General features: G+C 39.5%; 1 protein-coding gene across 2 annotated transcripts in view; it reads right to left on the bottom strand.

The window, feature by feature from the left end:
* Positions 1-926: 926 nt before the first annotated feature.
* The window catches only part of TMEM150C (transmembrane protein 150C), a 262,806-nt gene continuing 245,431 nt past the window's right edge, over positions 927-18,301 (bottom strand). For both annotated transcript variants that reach the window (XM_040418071.1, XM_040418073.1), the window contains 6 exons: positions 15,068-15,118; positions 11,637-11,669; positions 10,800-10,867; positions 9,564-9,691; positions 5,684-5,861; positions 927-4,840 (listed from right to left, as the gene is read on the bottom strand). In XM_040418071.1, coding sequence (XP_040274005.1) covers positions 4,623-4,840; positions 5,684-5,861; positions 9,564-9,691; positions 10,800-10,867; positions 11,637-11,669; positions 15,068-15,118 — 676 coding nt within the window. In that variant the 3' untranslated portion in view covers positions 927-4,622. The remainder of the gene's footprint in view (positions 4,841-5,683; positions 5,862-9,563; positions 9,692-10,799; positions 10,868-11,636; positions 11,670-15,067; positions 15,119-18,301) is intronic.

Below are 18,301 nucleotides of genomic sequence, written 5' to 3'. Positions count from 1 at the left end.
TGATGAGCTTCAAGAGGTAGTCCCCTGAAATGGTCTTCCAACAGTCTTGAAGGAGTTCCCAGAGATGCTTAGCACTTGTTGGCCCTTTTGCCTTCACTCTGCGGTCCAGCTCACCCCAAACCATCTCGATTGGGTTCAGGTCCGGTGACTGTGGAGGCCAGGTCATCTGGCGCAGCACCCCATCACTCTCCTTCATGGTCAAATAGCCCTTACTTTCAAAGTTTTCCCAATTTTTCGGCTGACTGACTGACCTACATTTCTTAAAGTAATGATGGCCACTCGTTTTTCTTTACTTAGCTGCTTTTATCTTGCCATAATACAAATTCTAACAGTCTATTCAGTAGGACTATCAGCTGTGTATCCACCTGACTTCTCCTCAACGCAACTGATGGTCCCATTTATAAGGCAAGAAATACCACTTATTAAACCTGACAGGGCACACCTGTGAAGTGAAAACCATTTCAGGGGACTACCTCTTGAAGCTCATCAAGAGAATGCCAAGAGTGTGCAAAGCAGTAATCAAAGCAAAAGGTGGCTACTTTGAAGAACCTAGAATATGACATATTTTCAGTTGTTTCACACTTGTTTGTTATGTATATAATTCCACATGTGTTAATTCATAGTTTTGATGCCTTCAGTGTGAATCTACAATTTTCATAGTCATGAAAATAAAGAAAACTCTTTGAATGAGAAGGTGTGTCCAAACTTTGGGTCTGTACTGTATATGTGTGTGTGTTGCCTTTCCCTGCTGTTTGTCATAAGGCCTGAGGGAGACTCCTGTTCGTCCTTCCCTTTGGAGGAACAAGTAGACTCAGTCCTGACATTAGTTCCAAGGTCCTATAGGGTGAGATAGGATTCTAGGTATCCGGTGTATGAACTTTTCTTCCTTTGGGGCCTGTTCATACTGGTAGTCTGTCAGGACTGGAGTTAGGGTTTTTTCTAGGAGGTGTCCATCTTCCTTCCCTAGTTTCCAGGCCTTATTCCGGTATCCCCTTTCCCTCCTATGCTTGGTGTAGTGTTTTCCTCCCACATACGAGCGTGACCCTTACTATGCCTGAGCCTGGATTGATGTCTATTGAGATAACCATCTTAGTGAATACTTGTGTTCTTCATTAAAAAGCTAATTTGGAGCATCTTTTCTCATAGCTGTGCACTGTGCTATTCCTCTGTTATTCCTCCTAGAAGTTTATAAATAAATTGACAAATGGTTGTTGTGCAGTTGGGGGTATGTTCCTATACTGTGACGCTCTGCAATCAATGAGAATGTCAGACTCACCCTTTTGATAAGGAGAATGTTAACATCCAGTTGTTAATGTATTCATAATTATTCAAGAGGCATAACAGAAGAAATTAGGTAAAGGAAGGATGCTCCTGAATCACTATTTCATGGGGAATACAAGTAGTTACTAAAACAGATATATTGGGGGGTGTAAGATCCTCTTCAAAGGGACTGTCTTAGTAGGCAACCCAGTTTTTTTAGAATTAAGAATCATATTTTTAATAGAAGCCAGGGGAGCATGTCCAACTTTTCTAACCACTGGTGATCACCTGTTACCGTGAGAGTAAGCCACCTCTAGTCAGACATTTCCAAATGAATGGCTGTCCATATAAGACATGAATGAACCTGACCGAAAAGTAGTCATGAGTAGGGAACCCTCCTCTATGACAACCATATGCCCTATTAGGAGGTTACGAGACAATCCCTTCAAGTTTCATCTTCAGGATGAATCAGCTTGACATTTAGAGAAAATTAAGCTAAACAAAATGCGAATAATAATCGTACAAATGAGCATAATTGTCTATGGTCCCATAGCAAACTATCAGAGCTATCCAGAGAACCATAATAATGACTAGGTGCATGAGTCCTAAATCTAATTCATTGGAATGAGAGAGTTAAAGGGGTTGTCTCACCTAGAACATTGGTGGCAAATCGCAAGGATATGCCACCAATGTCAGATAGGTGTGGGACCCGCACTTATCTCTAGAAAGGGGCTCCCAAAAAGAACGAGAGAGCACTGCGTATGTATGGCCGACCTCCATTCATTTTTGTCGGAGTGCTGAAAATGGCTGAGCACTGGCTAGCCTATTTCTGCCAATTCCATAGGAGTGAATGCAGTGGTGCCCGTATTTAAGCAGTGCGCTCTCCGTTAATTTCTAAGGGTCTTCCAAAAATGCTCTCCAATTTTCAGTGCTCCAATAGAAATGAATGGAGGACAGGCACTCGCTAACAGTGCGCTCTCTCTCTTTGGGAGCTTTGCTCCAGAGATAGGTGCTGGTCTCAGAGGTGGGATACTGACACTGGTGGCATATCCTAGAAATATGTCACCAATGTTCCAGGTGAGCCAACCCCTTTTAGGTTGATTCTCTTAAAGGGACATTCCCTTTAAAGGGATAAAACCAGTAGATTTTACTTTGCTGCAGGAAACTAAAATACTTAAGTCACTAAATAATGAAAAATTAAGAAAATCACTACCGACTACACAATGCTACACTTTATGGATAACTTTTACGTGAGATTTTTTGAGCGTGTATACAATACAAATAATTATCTTGCAGAATACTGAAACTAGCATGGACATGTTAGCTGCCTGGATGTGCAGTAGAACTCTAATGGCTATACAGTATATATGCCTTTAGCACTTATATATTTTATGCAAATATACAATATGTTAATATAAAATATCTTCTATGTTAAAGCTGCCATTTGGATATTTAAAGTTAGTGTAAAAAAAAGCATAATACCTAAGCTGTATGAGTAATTTTTAGTAGCACAGTTGTGCCACACAATGAATTGGTTGCTTTGGAAATTAGTGCTGCCAGGTGGAGATGGATAATTCGGTGATCATACTCTTTAATGGGGTATACCAATGCTAAGGAAGTAAACTAGAATACGCTACATTCACTAGCTCAAAGCAGTATAACGTGCTATGCCATATTTGATGTAAAATGCCTGTGATTTACCTCCCAGTGGGCTCCTGTCTGAGCTTGAATGTATTTTATAGGACTACTTCTAGCAAGCTAAGTATGCTCACAATGCACTGCCTCATTCACAGCATGACATACCACTGGGCCCCAATGGACTCCACTGACTTATAGACTTTGTCATAACATTAGAAAAAAATATTAATTGCCATTTTAATACAATTTTGTCATTTTCTAGGAAAAGGCAGCACATTATTTCAAGAATTTTTTCCAAAACTTTCCAAATCACGACTTAAAATTAATTATGCAGCTTAGGTCTAACAATAACATTTATCTCCACAAACAGAGGACAAAAACAGCAACCTCATGACTAAAACTTAAAAAGAAAGCACAGCTCATTCACATCTAGCAATTTGTTAGACTGTAACTATATGTACTGTTTCCTGTAAGAGTGCCTGTTATAATAAAGTAAAACATGATTTCCATTTTAGAAATAGCAGAATATCGTCAATTCCACCAGCGTTTAACACTGCCATTAACATTCTAGAACATGGCGTTCCCAGAGAACAAGGAAAGCATTTCCTATAATACATTATGTTAAATGACATTGTTTTTGCTTATAGTCTGTGAGCAGGTAAACTGTTAATCTACTTGCACATATTAGTCTTAATTTATGAAAATCCTGGACAATCAAAACAAGTAATTCAGTTCAAAGCTGTTAATATTGTAGTGCAGGTTCAAAATGAACACTTAAATTCTCAACTTGGTATCTGTGCTAAACCACAGCCAATAAACACCCCATAATTAGTTATAGGTGCTAGAAATGTACGGCATGTGATTGATGGCATCCTATACATGGGGAGTAAGTTTGCATGTGATGGATGTGAAGTAGCCTTTATTGCCGTTATAAATTTTATGGTTAACAAAAAAAAGTTGGAAATCCTCTGGTAGGCTCTGTTCACATTTCCGCTAAAAAGTTTATTTTCTGCTCCATCAAAGGGGCAGAAAAATAAAAGTAATGTAGTGCTGGATCTGTCCTTTGATGGACACCAATGGCAGGTGACTGAACCCATTGACTTAATGATGAATAGGTCTATAGAGTTTCAGTCATGTTGTCCATCATTACGACAGGACTAATAAATAAAGGAATTTATGATGGAGGCTCCTAAAAAAGTCTCCAAGGGAAACATGAACTTAGTCTAACACCACTGTTACTTACAGGTGTCAAACTATGTGCACTAACAGCAAAAGGTGTCTTTAGAGCAACGCAAGATTGACATTGTAATGAAATATGGAGGTGTGAACCAAGCACAAGGTGACTTTCTGGCCCCAGTTATTGAGATAAGAGACTCTAGACTAAGGAGGATGGGGAGGGAAAGGATAAGTATGGCAGCAGGCCTCGACCCTTTACAAGTTCCATAACAGTGGTGTACCAAGCCTTTTTGGTAGGTATGCCATTTAAGAATTATTGTTCGAATCTTGCTATTGGGTTCTCTTTACTGTTTCAAACAATAATTGAAGCAACTTGATTTTCCAAGACCAAAATAGAATTCTCTCAAAAAATCATTTGGGTAACACTGATGCATTAGAACCAAGTTAATTGTCTTTTATAGTCTTTAGTTATTTCACATTTCATATTAGTTGTAGAAACAAGACTTCATATTGTCCATATTCTTTTGTGAGTCTTGGGTGGGTTCGTATTACAACTGGTCAGTTTGATACTCAGAGACATCAGACATGTTTTCAGACAAGCTGTTTAAGATCTCTTGGTGCTGCTGGTTCTCAACACAAATAATTTCAAACCTGCAGTGTCTAAACTCTACAGCCAAAGTGCCAAAAAAGGTTATAAAACACATGACAAGGACCCACTGAACTCTTGGTGCGTAGATGTTAAGTTTCTTCCACTCGAAGATAAAATCTGCAAAGTTGATGTAAAGGAAATCTTAGAATTAAAAATTTACAATATTTAGGAACCATTGTTTGCACCCTCGGGGAGATATATTAATGTACAATATGTGCACCTAAAACTTTATTTGTGGCAGAATTTGTGGCGCACACTCTCTCCAAATATACTAAGTGCATACAACAAGAATTTGTTCCCATTGAGACATGCTAGACAGGACTGTAAGTCAACTTTTCTGCCAATTTTTTAACTTTAGTTGCAGTCTTAGACAGTTTTTAGTGCATCTTGTGCTCACGAACGATACAGAGAACAGCCTGCCAGAGTTCCTTGGATCTGGCATAGCCAGATAGTGTTGCGTGCAACAATTTTTGTCCATCTGAATCCCGGCTCATATGCTGGAGAGTGGCCCGAACCCCTCCTCATCCCACTATAGTCAATGGGGTCCGGCTATGCCAGATCTGGAGAACTCAGACTCTGCCAGAGTTCTTTGGATCCGGTCCAAGCCTAAAATTTCAACACTTTTGTCTGACTTTATCAAAAAGGAGGTTGAGCTTATCAGAAAGTGGTGGAGCTTCACTGGAAAGGGCCATTCCCCTTTTGCACCAAACTGCTCAACAATTCTGGTGTAAGATTCTATTTCAAAGTAAGCCCATAATATAGAGTTAGAGAAAATTGTCTATACCTGCACCAGATTCATCATCCAGCCTGAGCCCCTGTGTCTAAGCTTATGCCATTTATAGGATTGGTAAATCTGGGCCTGTGTCTTCCACTGTGCACTTGGCAGCAGCTCTGCAGGAACACACACATACTGTACACACATCACGCACAATGCATTGTCCGTGTGATTGGAAAGGATACAGATGATAACGCAGAGTGTTATTGTGGCAGATAATATAACTCTGGGGATTCCAGTTTTTTTCCCTTCATTCTTTATGTTTATTTTGAAGGTCAGGATGGACTGAATCCAGCAGGCTATTGTGCCAAATCCAAAGGTCATCGAGGTGCCAACATTATGGATAAGTTCATTGCTCTTTAACTGGTAAAAGGAAGAAAAACATTTGAACATTAAACTTCAGTAATTGCCTTTAGAAAGAGAGGATAAAAATCACATATTCTCAATAACAGTCTGCATTGAACAGAATAATTCACATTGAATACACAATCTTTAATTTATTACACAAATTAGTTTGCTCAAAATAAAAACTAAACTTGTAATCTACCATTGTTGCATGTACTGTATGTAAATTTTATGCACATATTTAGTCTGGAAACAGAAGGATTAAAGATCTCAATAATAAGTGGATGAAAATACAGGGTGGCTCACGAAAAAGCAGCCTGCCTTCAACCGTGCCGAATAATGTGTGTGCAGGATCGGAAAGAGTCTGACAAAGCTAAACTGTAAATTACTGGACTTGGTTGCTGACTATGATTGCTAATAGACATTTTGACCCATTGCTGTACTTCATGACGGACGAAGATTGGTTTAATTTATCACGTCACGTAAATTCCCAGAATACAAAGTACTGGTCTGCTGAAAATCCCATTTGACTCACAAAACCTCTTCACGACCAGAAAATTGGCATTTAGTGCGCAGTGTCAGGAACACGAATAGTGGGCCCAATGTGAATAGCGCAATTTAGGTTGAGTTCACATCACCGTTTAGCTTCCCGTTCTTCTGATCTGTCAGCAAAAAAAACGGATCCTGTTGTATCAGTTGTCATCCGTTTGAGCCATTTCCAGATCAGTTTTTTAGACAGGGAAAAAAGTCCTGCATCTCAAATGGAAATGGCTCAAATGGATGACAACTGATGCAACAGGATAAGTTTTTTTTTTTACAGGATCCTGTTTTTTTTTCACATTCTCTTCCTCTGATGGATCAGAAGAATGGAAAGCTAAACTGTGATGTGAATGCACCCTTACCTGGACATCTTTGAACAGTTTTACAATCAATTAAGGCTACTTTCACACTAGCATTTCTGTGGGATCCGGCAGGGCTCAGAAAAAAACGCTTCCGTTACTGATAATACAACCATCTGCATCCGTTATGAACAGATACGGTTGTATTATCTTTAACATAGCCAAGACGGATCCATCATGAACACCATTGAAAGTCAATGGGAGACGGATCCGTTTTTCCATTGTGTCAGATTGTCAGAGAAAACTGATCCGTCCCAATTGGCTTGCATTGTGGGTCATGACGGATCCGTCTTGCTCCACATTTCAGGACGGAAAGCAAACCACAGCATGCTGCCATTTGCTCTCTGGTATGAGAACGGAACAGAATGCATTTTGGACCATTCCGTTCTGTTCAGTTACGTTTTGTCCCCATGACGGATCTCAATACTGGAAAATAGAAACGCTAGTGTGAAAGTAGCCTTACACCAGAAGAAAAAAATGTCCTGCTTTTTCCAACAAGATGGGGCAATATGCCAAACCTCCCGGAATGGGTTCATGTACTGTTTACGGAGGAGCGAACTGTGAGCAAGGGGTTATGACCACCACGTTCCCCATAATTGTCCACATACGATTTTTATCCGTGGCAGAAAGTGTCAGCTAACCATCCACATCCCCTAGATCAGGGCTGGCCAACCTGCGGCTCTCCAGCTTTTGTAAAACTACAATTTACACCATGCCCTGCTGTAGGCTGATAGCTATAAGCAGTCTAGGCATGCTGGGAGTTGTAGTTTTGCAACAGCTGGAGAGCCGCAGGTTGGCCAGCCCTGCCCTATATGAACTTAAAGAAAAACATCACAAACACCATCCACAACATCACAAGCGGTATCTGACAACGTAATACGACCTGCCCAAAGATGTATACACATAAACGGGGACCTCTTTCAGCATCTTTTGTTACTTGTGGTTAATTCATCTTGTCATACTATCGCTGGAGGCGGGCTACCCTGTACAAGCCTAAAGTCAATCGTAATGTAATTTCAAGCTGGTAAAATTCTGAGGTAGGCAGCATATAACATCCCTTTAAAGCTGCCCTGTCACATGTCCGGATATGTGTTTTATTAACTACTTGCATTCCCCATGGTACCCTTATTCATAAACTTCTAGTAGGAATGAAACAGGAATGGCACAGACATCAGTTATAGGAATTAATGCTCCAGAATTGTTATTTCATACAACTATGTACTATAACAGACAAGTCAGGCGTGCTTCCTATCATGGAAGAGTACCTCTAATGGTCCACTAAGTTGGCTGTACCCATTACATCAGTTTTAGCAATAGTATAGTGGACTATGTGTCTAAAATATACAAACCTACACCTTCTTTTTTTTCATAAAAATTCTTTAAAATATAGGTATTGGTTTTAGCTATTTTTAGGACAGTTTTTTTTCTGTGTGTAAAATGTACAAGTTTTTTTTTTAAGTCAAAAGTTTAAAATGTCTAATTTTGCCTAAGAATAATACCATAAAAAAATAGCAACTTTGAAGGAGTTTTTAATCTATTTTTGGCGCTGTCCAGCATCTGTTCATAGAACCAGCAATAGAAAAAATAAGCTACCAAAATCCAAAATGCCCTCCAGTTCTTTGAAATCTTGTGATTGCGATTAAGGGTCCATTCACGCGTCCGTTTTGGTGTTCCGCATCCGTTCCGATTAAAAACGGAACGTTATGCGGATCCATTCATTTTCAATGGAATCCGCAAATATTCGGACAGCACTCGTGGTGCTCTCCGATTTCGTGATTCCGTTCCGTGGGTTCCGTTATTCGGATCCTGGAAAAAAATATACCCTGTCCCACTATTTGTCCGATTTTGCGTTCCGTTATCCCATTCTAGTCAATAGATCCGTCAAAAATGCGGAAGACATGCTAAAAGCATCCTCATGTCATCCAGATTTTCGGATCTGCAAAAAACAGGGACGTTTATCTGGAAAGGTAAAAATACTGACGTGTGAATGCACCCTAATGGTTTTAGAAAAGTTTTGTCTTGAGATCTTTTGTAACTTTTTTTTTTTAATTTTCAGTTTTTCCTTTATTATTTTTTGAAAGTATTATATCTGTCATCTAATGGCACAAAAGAAAGGTGCCCCATGAAAAATATTATCACATACATGTAGGTTGGCTCAAAAATTCAATAGTTATTTGCAGTTAGAAAGACCCATTAATAAAATAGAAAAATTGGCCTGGTAAGGAAGGAGGTAAATACTGCAGTAATGATGTGGTTAAACACCTAGGGATAGGCAACTGTGAAGCACTAGAGCTAAGACTACTCCTCCATTACTACATTTTCTGGTGATGTTCATTTTCATTATTATAGATTCTCACATTTATTATTATTGACATTATTAGGGACTGAGAACTGTTTCTTTTTGTTGGTCTTTTCTAGCATCTGTGGCATTTTCTAGCATTTATTTAGGGATGTGTCCCTTTTGAGGGGAGGATGGGAGTGGTTACTTATTGTACGTCCTCCCTTGTTCACTTTCTGTATACCTTGTGTATATTTTTAATTGTTTTAAGGCAGTATGGTACCTTTGTATAGTTTTGCATAAAGTATATTTATATCTACCTATTTATGGTGTGCTCACCATCTGTTTCAGGCTCTCTGCCTTTGTAGAATTGCATACCGGTAACTCATTTCCTTGTTTTCAATATTACAAGAAATATCATTCCAGAAGACTATGAATTTAAGACTTTGAATACATTCTTGATAATTCAGATGAATTTTATGTGATAGATTCCAAAAAGGTTAAAAAAAAGTCACGTAAACAAAGATGTTGGCCATCAAGTACCTGAAAGTTGCCCAGCAAAGTCATTCCAAACGACGTCAGGCATAAGGCAATAAGTCCGCTGATGCTTAGCCAAGGGCTGATTGTCTTTGGCTTCAGTTGTATGAAACGCAGGACAGCAATAATTAAGGCTGAAAGAAAAGACATCTTGCTATTCTCTTGCTCTCTGGCTTCCAATGTAATCCATTAACATCCATTCATCACTATTGCCAGAATCATATGAATTGTAAAATAACATCATGCATGCACTGCACTCCTGCATGTGCAAAACGACAGAAATGATCTAAAGCAGTGACACATTTGACCCTTGTATCTTTGCTGTGGAGCTTCATAGGCTTCATTACCTTTCCCAAAAAATGGGCAGATCTCTGGATCCATGTGAGGTACAGGACTGGTTCTAAGTTTTTTTTTTTAGAAAGAGACTATCGTGTACTATATGATGGCTGATTTTCATTTCCACTCATGGAATAACTCCTTTAGTAAAAATGTACATGCTTTTATGAGGGATATAGAATTCCTAGTGAGTTCCATGAATGAGGCTAGATTGACTTTCAACTGTATATGTGCAAGGTCTGCCTTGACTCGTTACGAATCTAGAAAATGTCAGTGCCACCACCACACAAACCAAGCAAATGCTTGGGTCCCCTGGAGATCAAGGGGACTCTGCTGCTCACAAGCCGTTAGCTACCAAAAACAACTAATGGGGTGGATATACCACTTGTGTATTTGGTTCAGCTGCACAGGGGCCAAGGGGTACATTTCCCATCTGTGGAGCAGTAGGAGAAATACCCAGGCTGCACTGCTAAGCTAAGAGCGAGGCTTAGCAGGGCGACTGAGTGAAGCTTAGTGATGTGAAGGGACAGGGCTTAGCAATACACAGGAGATGGAGCTTAGAGGTGTGACCGGAAGGAACTTGGAGGTATGACAGTATCCCACAGACATAATGTGCTTGGGGCCCCAGACATGTCAAAATGAACCAGACCATAGAAAAACTAGAATTTATAGATCTTCAAATTGGAAAGTCCCTTAAAAATTCCAAACAGACTGTCTAGTTTTTTTTTACAGTAGAAAATGATGAACATTCCATCAAAACGCAAATTTTTTTATTTACAATTGTCTAATTTTTATATAGAACATCAATATAAATTTTGATTATTGAATACCTTACACTGTTCTTAATGTTATATTTATTTCATTATACTGTACCACCTCCCAAACCACACTTTTAACTCCACCTACCTAGAAAAGCTGCCATATTCATGACTTGACTAAACACACAGCTTGCAGGGGGCACATCACCTGCAACACTTTAAAAATACAGAACAGATCGTTTTAATTAATACATTATATATATGCCATGGTTCTCCCATGCTATAAACATAACTGATACGAGTCATATGTACCACGGTTATCCCATGTTATAAACTTTATAATGGATACAAGTCATATGTACCTTGGTTCTCCCATGTTATAAACTTTATAATGGATACAAGTCATATGTACCATGGTTCTACCATGCTATAAACATTATAACTGATACAAGTCATATGTACCACGGTTCTCCCACGTTATAAACTTTATAATGGATACAAGTCATATGTACCACGGTTCTTCCATGCTATAAACATTATAATGGATACAAGTCATATGTACCACAGTTCTCCCATGTTATAAACATTATAACTGATACAAGTCATATGTACCACGGTTCTCCCATGCTATAAACATTATAACTGATACAAGTCATATCTACCATGGTTCTCACAGTTAGGCTACATGTGTTTTGTGGTCCGCAAAAAAAAAAGATGATGTTCCGTATGGCATTCGTTTTTTCTGCTGATCTGTTTTTTTGCAGATCCATTGTAATAATGCCTATCCTTGTCCGCAAACTAGAAAAAAATAGGACATGCACTATTTTTTTGCGGAGCAACGGAACGGACATACTGATGCGGAGAGCACACGGAACGGACACGGAAACAAAATACAGTCGTGTGCATGAGGCCTTATACTGATTATAGCATGATACAAGTAATATCTACTATGGTTCTACCATGCAATAAACTTGAGAATATTTACCTTATATAAGGAGGCCTTCTTGGTAGATCTAGTCTTAAAAGAAAAGGCAGAAAGTAAGGCTGGAGTTAAAATTATTCTGACATAAATTGTTATTCTGGTTGCCAAGATTTTAGCAAAGCAAGAATTCAACTGTTTCATGAAATACAGACTTCCTGTGGCATTAATGACTAGAATTTAGGAATTGAAGGAACTGAAATGACTGGCAAAAAAAAACCTGTATTGGTACATTCCAACTGATATGGAAATCTAAGTAGGGCTGACTGTATATAATGTAGCCTGGCAGCTTGATCTGCATGTGGATAGCTGCTAATCGCTGAGCCGCATCTGTACTTGCTGTGACATGTCTGTATATGCTATTTGAAACAAAGTACAAGTACTGGTGCAGCCCAGCAATTAGTGCAGATCTGCATGCAAATCCTGCTCCAGGTCACATTGTGTATAGGCAGTCTTAGGTAATACCATAACCCCTTGAACCACAGTGATGCACCTGTACCGCAGCATCTGTGGAGTTAGGCAGATTTAAAAACTCAAATCACACCCCTTTCCCAATTTTACATATAAAAAGAATTAATAAACATAACAGGTATCGCCATGTCTGAAAATGCCTGGACTATTAAAATAGAAGCTATACAAATTTGGTATCCCCATAATCGTATTGACCCACATAATAAGGACTTCATGTTATTTTTAGTGCACAATGAACGCCATAATAACAAAACCCCCAAAACCTTGTGGGATTTCTGGGTGTTTTCAATTTCACCCCACAAATAATTTTCTTTCCTGTTTTCCAATATAAGACATGGTAAATTAAAAGATGCCATTAAAAATACAACTTATCCTGCAAAAAAATAAGCCCTTATATCAACGGAAAAGTAAAAATATTATGGCTATTAGAATGTGGAAGGAAAAAATGAAAATGCAAAAACAAAAAAGGGCCCGGTCCTTAAGCGGTTAAAATTCACTACTTTTGCAACTGTTAAATTTTTTTGTCTGAGTGATTAAATATAATAAAGGATATCCGTTATCTGCCATCGTAAGGTTTTAGGACTTGCTATATTCACTTATTTTAGAGTGAATAATATACATGAAATCTTTCATTCCACCCACCCCTTGTGTTCTCTCCTCAATTTAAAAGGGTGGTCTCTCGATAAGATGTCCCGGCCATATGCTCTATATGCGATTATTATAGGCTCCCCTCAAATAATTGATTGACAGGGGGTTGGAAAAGGAGTTATTTATTTAAATCAGAACTATCAGCAGTGTTAAGCACTTTAAACTGCTGACAGCACTATATAGGTGATGGGGAGAGCAGTGCAGACATACCTAGAGTGAACATTCATGTTACATAATTGAGAAATCAAAGTTTCCATCCCGCAAGTGGCTATAAGGTGCTCCCTGCATGTCCAGTGCCCTGGGCTCTATGCGCTGAGTGCTTCCCTGCCTCATCCCTCTGCATCTCTAGCATCCCATCAGGAGACTCCTAGAGCTGTCAATCAGATGTAAGGCCTGGGAAGTATTCGGTGCAGAGAGCCCAAAGCAGTACCTCTTCCTGGGTTCTTGTGGATTTGGTACCATGGGCGTGAAAACTTATATAACAATATATTCCTCAGGCATGTAACCTGATTGACCATCACTCTAGCTATGTCTGCACTGCTCTCCCCTTCACTTATAAAAATGCTGTTAGCAGTTTAAAGGGTTCTCTCGGATTTACATATTGATATTCTCAAGATAGGTCATCAATATGAGATTGGCGGGGTCTGACTCCCAGTGAGCGCAGCTTATCAAGCACAGCGTCACACACTGAATACAGGCTGTGCTTGGCAATGGAGCTTAGCCCTATTCATTTGAACGGGGCTAAGCGGCACCAAGGCCATGTGACAATGACCGTGACATGACATGGCATAGGAAGAGGTCTAAGTGCTCATGGAGCACCGCAGCCTCTTCATCCTTGGAGTCGGACCCCTGCTAATCTAATTAATGACCTGTCCTGGGGATAGGGCATCAATATATATAAATCCTGGAGAACCCCTTCAATAATCTACATGTTTCCTTCAACCTCAAAAAGTAAAGACTTACTTAGAAAAGAATAACAAAGAAAATACGGTAGTTTGTTTCTTTGTGGTAGCTTGTTAGTTTGTGCTTCACTTTTGCAGCTTTATAAAAATGTATTGTTACCCACCAAAAATGTAATCAGATGTTTTAATATCACTAGAAAAAAGGATACCTTTATTAACCAGTACTAAAAATATGGTGGTGTGAATGAGGCCTCATCTGAGACCTGCCTGCAGCAGCTGAGATGGGAGACAACTCTGATCCCAGCCTCTTAACCTCCTCAGATGTGATAACGACTGTAGCATCTGAGTGTTTAGACAGCACCACCGCAATCGGTTGCTATAGCTTCTGAGGGCCCCAGGTCTGCCATGTTATGGCTGCTATTAAACCCTGCTACAAATGATAGAACAATCGTAAGTACAATCCCCAAGAAAAATTGAAAAATAAATGTTTATAAAAATGTTTATAAAAAAAGTTTATAAAAAAATTTGAAACACCCCACATTTCCAACTTCTGATATAAAAATATATAAATATTATTGGTATAGCCACATCTAAATATCCAAAATATTCAAATGCCATGTTATTTATCACTTACGGTGAGCGAGAAAAAAAAGAAAAAAAAAAAGACACTCAATGCCATAAATGCCACCTTATCTCAAAAAATTGAATATAAAATGTTTAAAAAGCTTAATTCCCTAAAATAAACACCAACAAACACTACAGTTCCTCTCGAAAAAAAAGAGCCCTCATATACCTCTGGTGAAAGAAAAATAAAAAAAGGTATGGGTATCAGAATATGGCAGCACAACACCATTTTTTTCTAGAAAAGGATTTTAATGCTTGAAACTTTTTTATTTTATTTATTCACTAGTAGTAAAATATAATAGAAATATATAAATCTGGTATCATCATAATTGAATGCGCAGAATGAGGTTGTCTCGTCATTTTTACTATATAGTGAATGCTGTAAAAACCCAAATTAACAAAACTCAAATAACAATGGTGGAATTGCAATTTTTTGCAGTTTTGTAATAAATTATATGGAACATTAACTACTTAAGGACTATTACAGCACTGAGTCAACTCACTGCGCTTAGGGTTGTGATAGGGAAGGTGTTAAATGGTGCCATTAAAAAGTACTTGTGCCACAAAAACAAAACAAAAAAACAAGCTGCCAAACAGCTATGTCAACGGTAACAAAGTTATGGCCCTTGGAAGGAGAGCAAGAAAAATAGGCATCCTAAAGGGGTTAAAACTTCATATAAGCATAGTTTTTAACTTAATACTAGAGCTAGCCTACCATGCCTGGATTGAAGGCATTATAGGTACACACACACAGATTAAATCTGACAGCAAATCTTAAGCTAATGTACTTACCTGTCTAGGGTCAAAGGAAAAATCTTATTATCTTCTATAGCAATGAAGTACCTGCGACAGAAAATCAAAGTGAACATTTAAATTCCACTGTATCAGTAATATTAAGAACTCATTGACCATTGCCTGCAGCTAACAAAGTTTTTTCTCTATCATTTGTATGAAATATGGTGCACGTCCGGGCGCATCCACTGCTAGCGGCTCCAAGTAATCCGGAGAGCACACGGAAACTGGTATGCAAGTAAGGCTACATGCACACAACCGTATGTGTTTTGCGGTCTGCAAATTGCGGATCTGCAAAAAAAAGGATGATGCTCCGTATGGCATGCATTTTTTTTGCGGATCTGTTTTTTTTCCCCCGGATCCATTGTAATAATGCCTATCCTTGTCCGCAAAGTAGAAAAAAATAGGACATGCACTATTTTTTTTGGCGGAGCAATGGAACGGACATACTGATGCGGACAGCACACGGTGTGCTGTCCGTGTTTTTTGTGGACCCATTGAAATGAATGGGTCCGCATCCTATCTGCAAAAAAAACTTAACGGACACGGAAACAAACAACGTTCGTGTGCATGTAGCCTAAGGCTGCGTTCAAATCATATTTTTGTCCCACGTTTTAACATTTGGCAAAAAAAGGATGCAAAAGTGTACAGTGTAGTACACTAATTTCCATCCTGCAGAGTTTAACAAAAAATGTACGTTAGGGCAGGTTCGCATCGGCGTTATTGAATTCCATTATAAATTCCGTTATAGCAGAATGATAACGGAATATAACGAAATTCTAGGATGGAATGCAAAATGGCAGCCAGTTAAAGGGAGTCTTTCACCTAAACTGACCATTATAGAACACTAACACTATGATCTGCATTATAGTCCCCATATTGGAATGCTACTTACTGTTTAGCTGTCCGTCGCTTATTGTCTTCAAAAAACACTTTTATTCAATATGCAAATTTGGTCTGAAGGTGCCCAGGGGCAGCGTTCAAGTGGACGATGCCCAGGCCCCTCATCGCTATTCATATGAAATCCCTCCCCTTTCACCCCTCTGGCCCGCCCTAGGTTCTTCAGAAATCCGCGCCTGCGCACTTCATTCCCCATTCCGGCACATGCGCATTAAACGCTCTTGTGCCTCTGCCCATAATGGGGAATGAAGTGCGCAGGTGCGGCGAATCTTGTGAACGGCGCTGACGCTGGATTTCTGAAGAACCTAGGGTGGGCCAGAGGGGTGAAAGGGGAGGGATTTCATATGAATAGCCATGAGGGGCCTGGGCACCGGCCGCTTGAACGCCGCCCCTGGGCACCTTCAGACCTAATTTGCATATTTAATAAAAGTGTTTTTTTTAAAGAAAATAAGCGACGGACAGCTAAACAGTAAGTAGCATTCCAATATGGGGACTATAATGCTGAAAATGGTGTCAGTGTTTTATAACGGTCAGTATAGGTGAAAGACTCCCTTTAAGAGGCATTCTGTTTTGCTCCGTCCTAATACATGTCTATGGGGCCAAATACTGTTTCCATTAAACATGACAGAAAAAGTAGTCTTCTGTTATAACTGGACTTATAACAGAATTCAATAACTCACATGCGAACCTGCCCTTAAACAGATATATATTTTTTTTTAAATGGAACCTTATGGTTAGCATTGAGCGAATCGAAGTTTGCGAAGTGGACGACGATACGAATTTAAGGTAAAATTCGATTAGCCGCAAAGCCAAATTTCCTCGGATTTCATCGTATAAAGTACTGTTTTTCCCTTAAATGTCAGTAAAATAAAATAAAAATCTTTACCTCATCCATTTGAGCACAGAGCCTGCCTCTGCCATCTTGATTGAAGATTCTATGTAAAATCCTGTACACAGTGATGTATGACGTCACCACGCTGCCCACCGGCCTGATGATGTCATCACAGGCCGCGTAAGATTTTGCAGTGGATTTCCAATCAAGATGGCAGTGGGCTCTTCGCAATCAAATGGATGAGGTAAGTATGATTTTATTTATTTGTATTACAGACCTAAATTATGTCAGATGCCATGATCAGCGATGAACGTGGCATCTGAGGCGCACAGTGACATGGGGGCGGCACAAAGAAATGTGCTTCATGACTAAGTAATTTGTCACAAAGCAATTTTTTTGTAAAATTTGGCGAAGCAGCCGAATCGAATTTTCCATAACTTAGCTCAACACTACTTATGGTGATGGAAGGCACTGTATGGCATCCATCCAGGGCATCCGTTTAACATATACATCATGTGTATATGTTAAATGTGGGACAAAAACGTGATGTGGACACAGTCGTATGTATTTTGCAATCCGCAAAAAATATGGAGGACGTCCGTGTGCATTCCGTATTTTGCGGAATGGAGCAGCTGGCCCCTGATAGAACAGTCCTATCCTTGTCTGTAATGTGGACAATAATAGGACATGTTTTATTTTTTGTGAGGAACAAAAATAGGTCTCATGAACACGACCGTTGTGTGTTTTGCGGATCCGCAAAACACGGATGGCGTCCGTGTGCATTCCGCAATTTGCAGAACGGCACGGACAGCCATTGATATAACTGCTTATTCTTGTCCGCAAAACGGACAAGAATAGGACAGGTTATATTTTTTTTGCGGACCACGGAACGGAGCAACGGATGCGGACAGCACACGGAGTGCTGTCCGCATCTTTTGCGGCCCCATTGCAGTGAATGGGTCCGCATCCAAGCCGCAAAAAACTGCGGCTCGGATGCGGACCAAAACAACGGTCGTGTGCATGTAGCCATACGGAAACAGAATGCACACGGAATAACTTATGTTTTTTTGCAGACCCATAGAAATGAATGGTTCCGTATACGGTCCGCAAAACAAAAAAGGATCGGACACGGAAAGAATATATGTTCGTGTGCATGAGCCCTAAGTTGCACAAACAGAAATTGATGATTCAGACACAAATGGCCTTTTATCAAGTTGATGGATGCTGTGTAACAGGGACCAACATCCTCCTTCAGCCCACATTGTTCCCTGAAGACACCAAATACAATAAAGCAAATGGTTTTGAATACATCCTTTGAACTCTTACACTACCATGATATATGATAAAAGCATTTTCCCACAGGAGTAAGTGAAAGCATGTGGCTAGGTTGAAATCTGACAGCTCAGACTTCCATCATTTTCTAAAAAGAAGGGGCCATAGTGCTCCTGACAGTTTTCCTGCACAGTGAAACATACGCATTTTCACTTTAATAGATCTTAGTT

Source organism: Bufo bufo, chromosome 2 (assembly GCF_905171765.1).
Source record: "Bufo bufo chromosome 2, aBufBuf1.1, whole genome shotgun sequence".
NCBI lineage: Eukaryota > Metazoa > Chordata > Amphibia > Anura > Bufonidae > Bufo > Bufo bufo.
The sequence above is the reverse complement of the archived record's forward strand: the minus strand, read 5'-3'. Positions and strand labels throughout refer to the sequence as shown.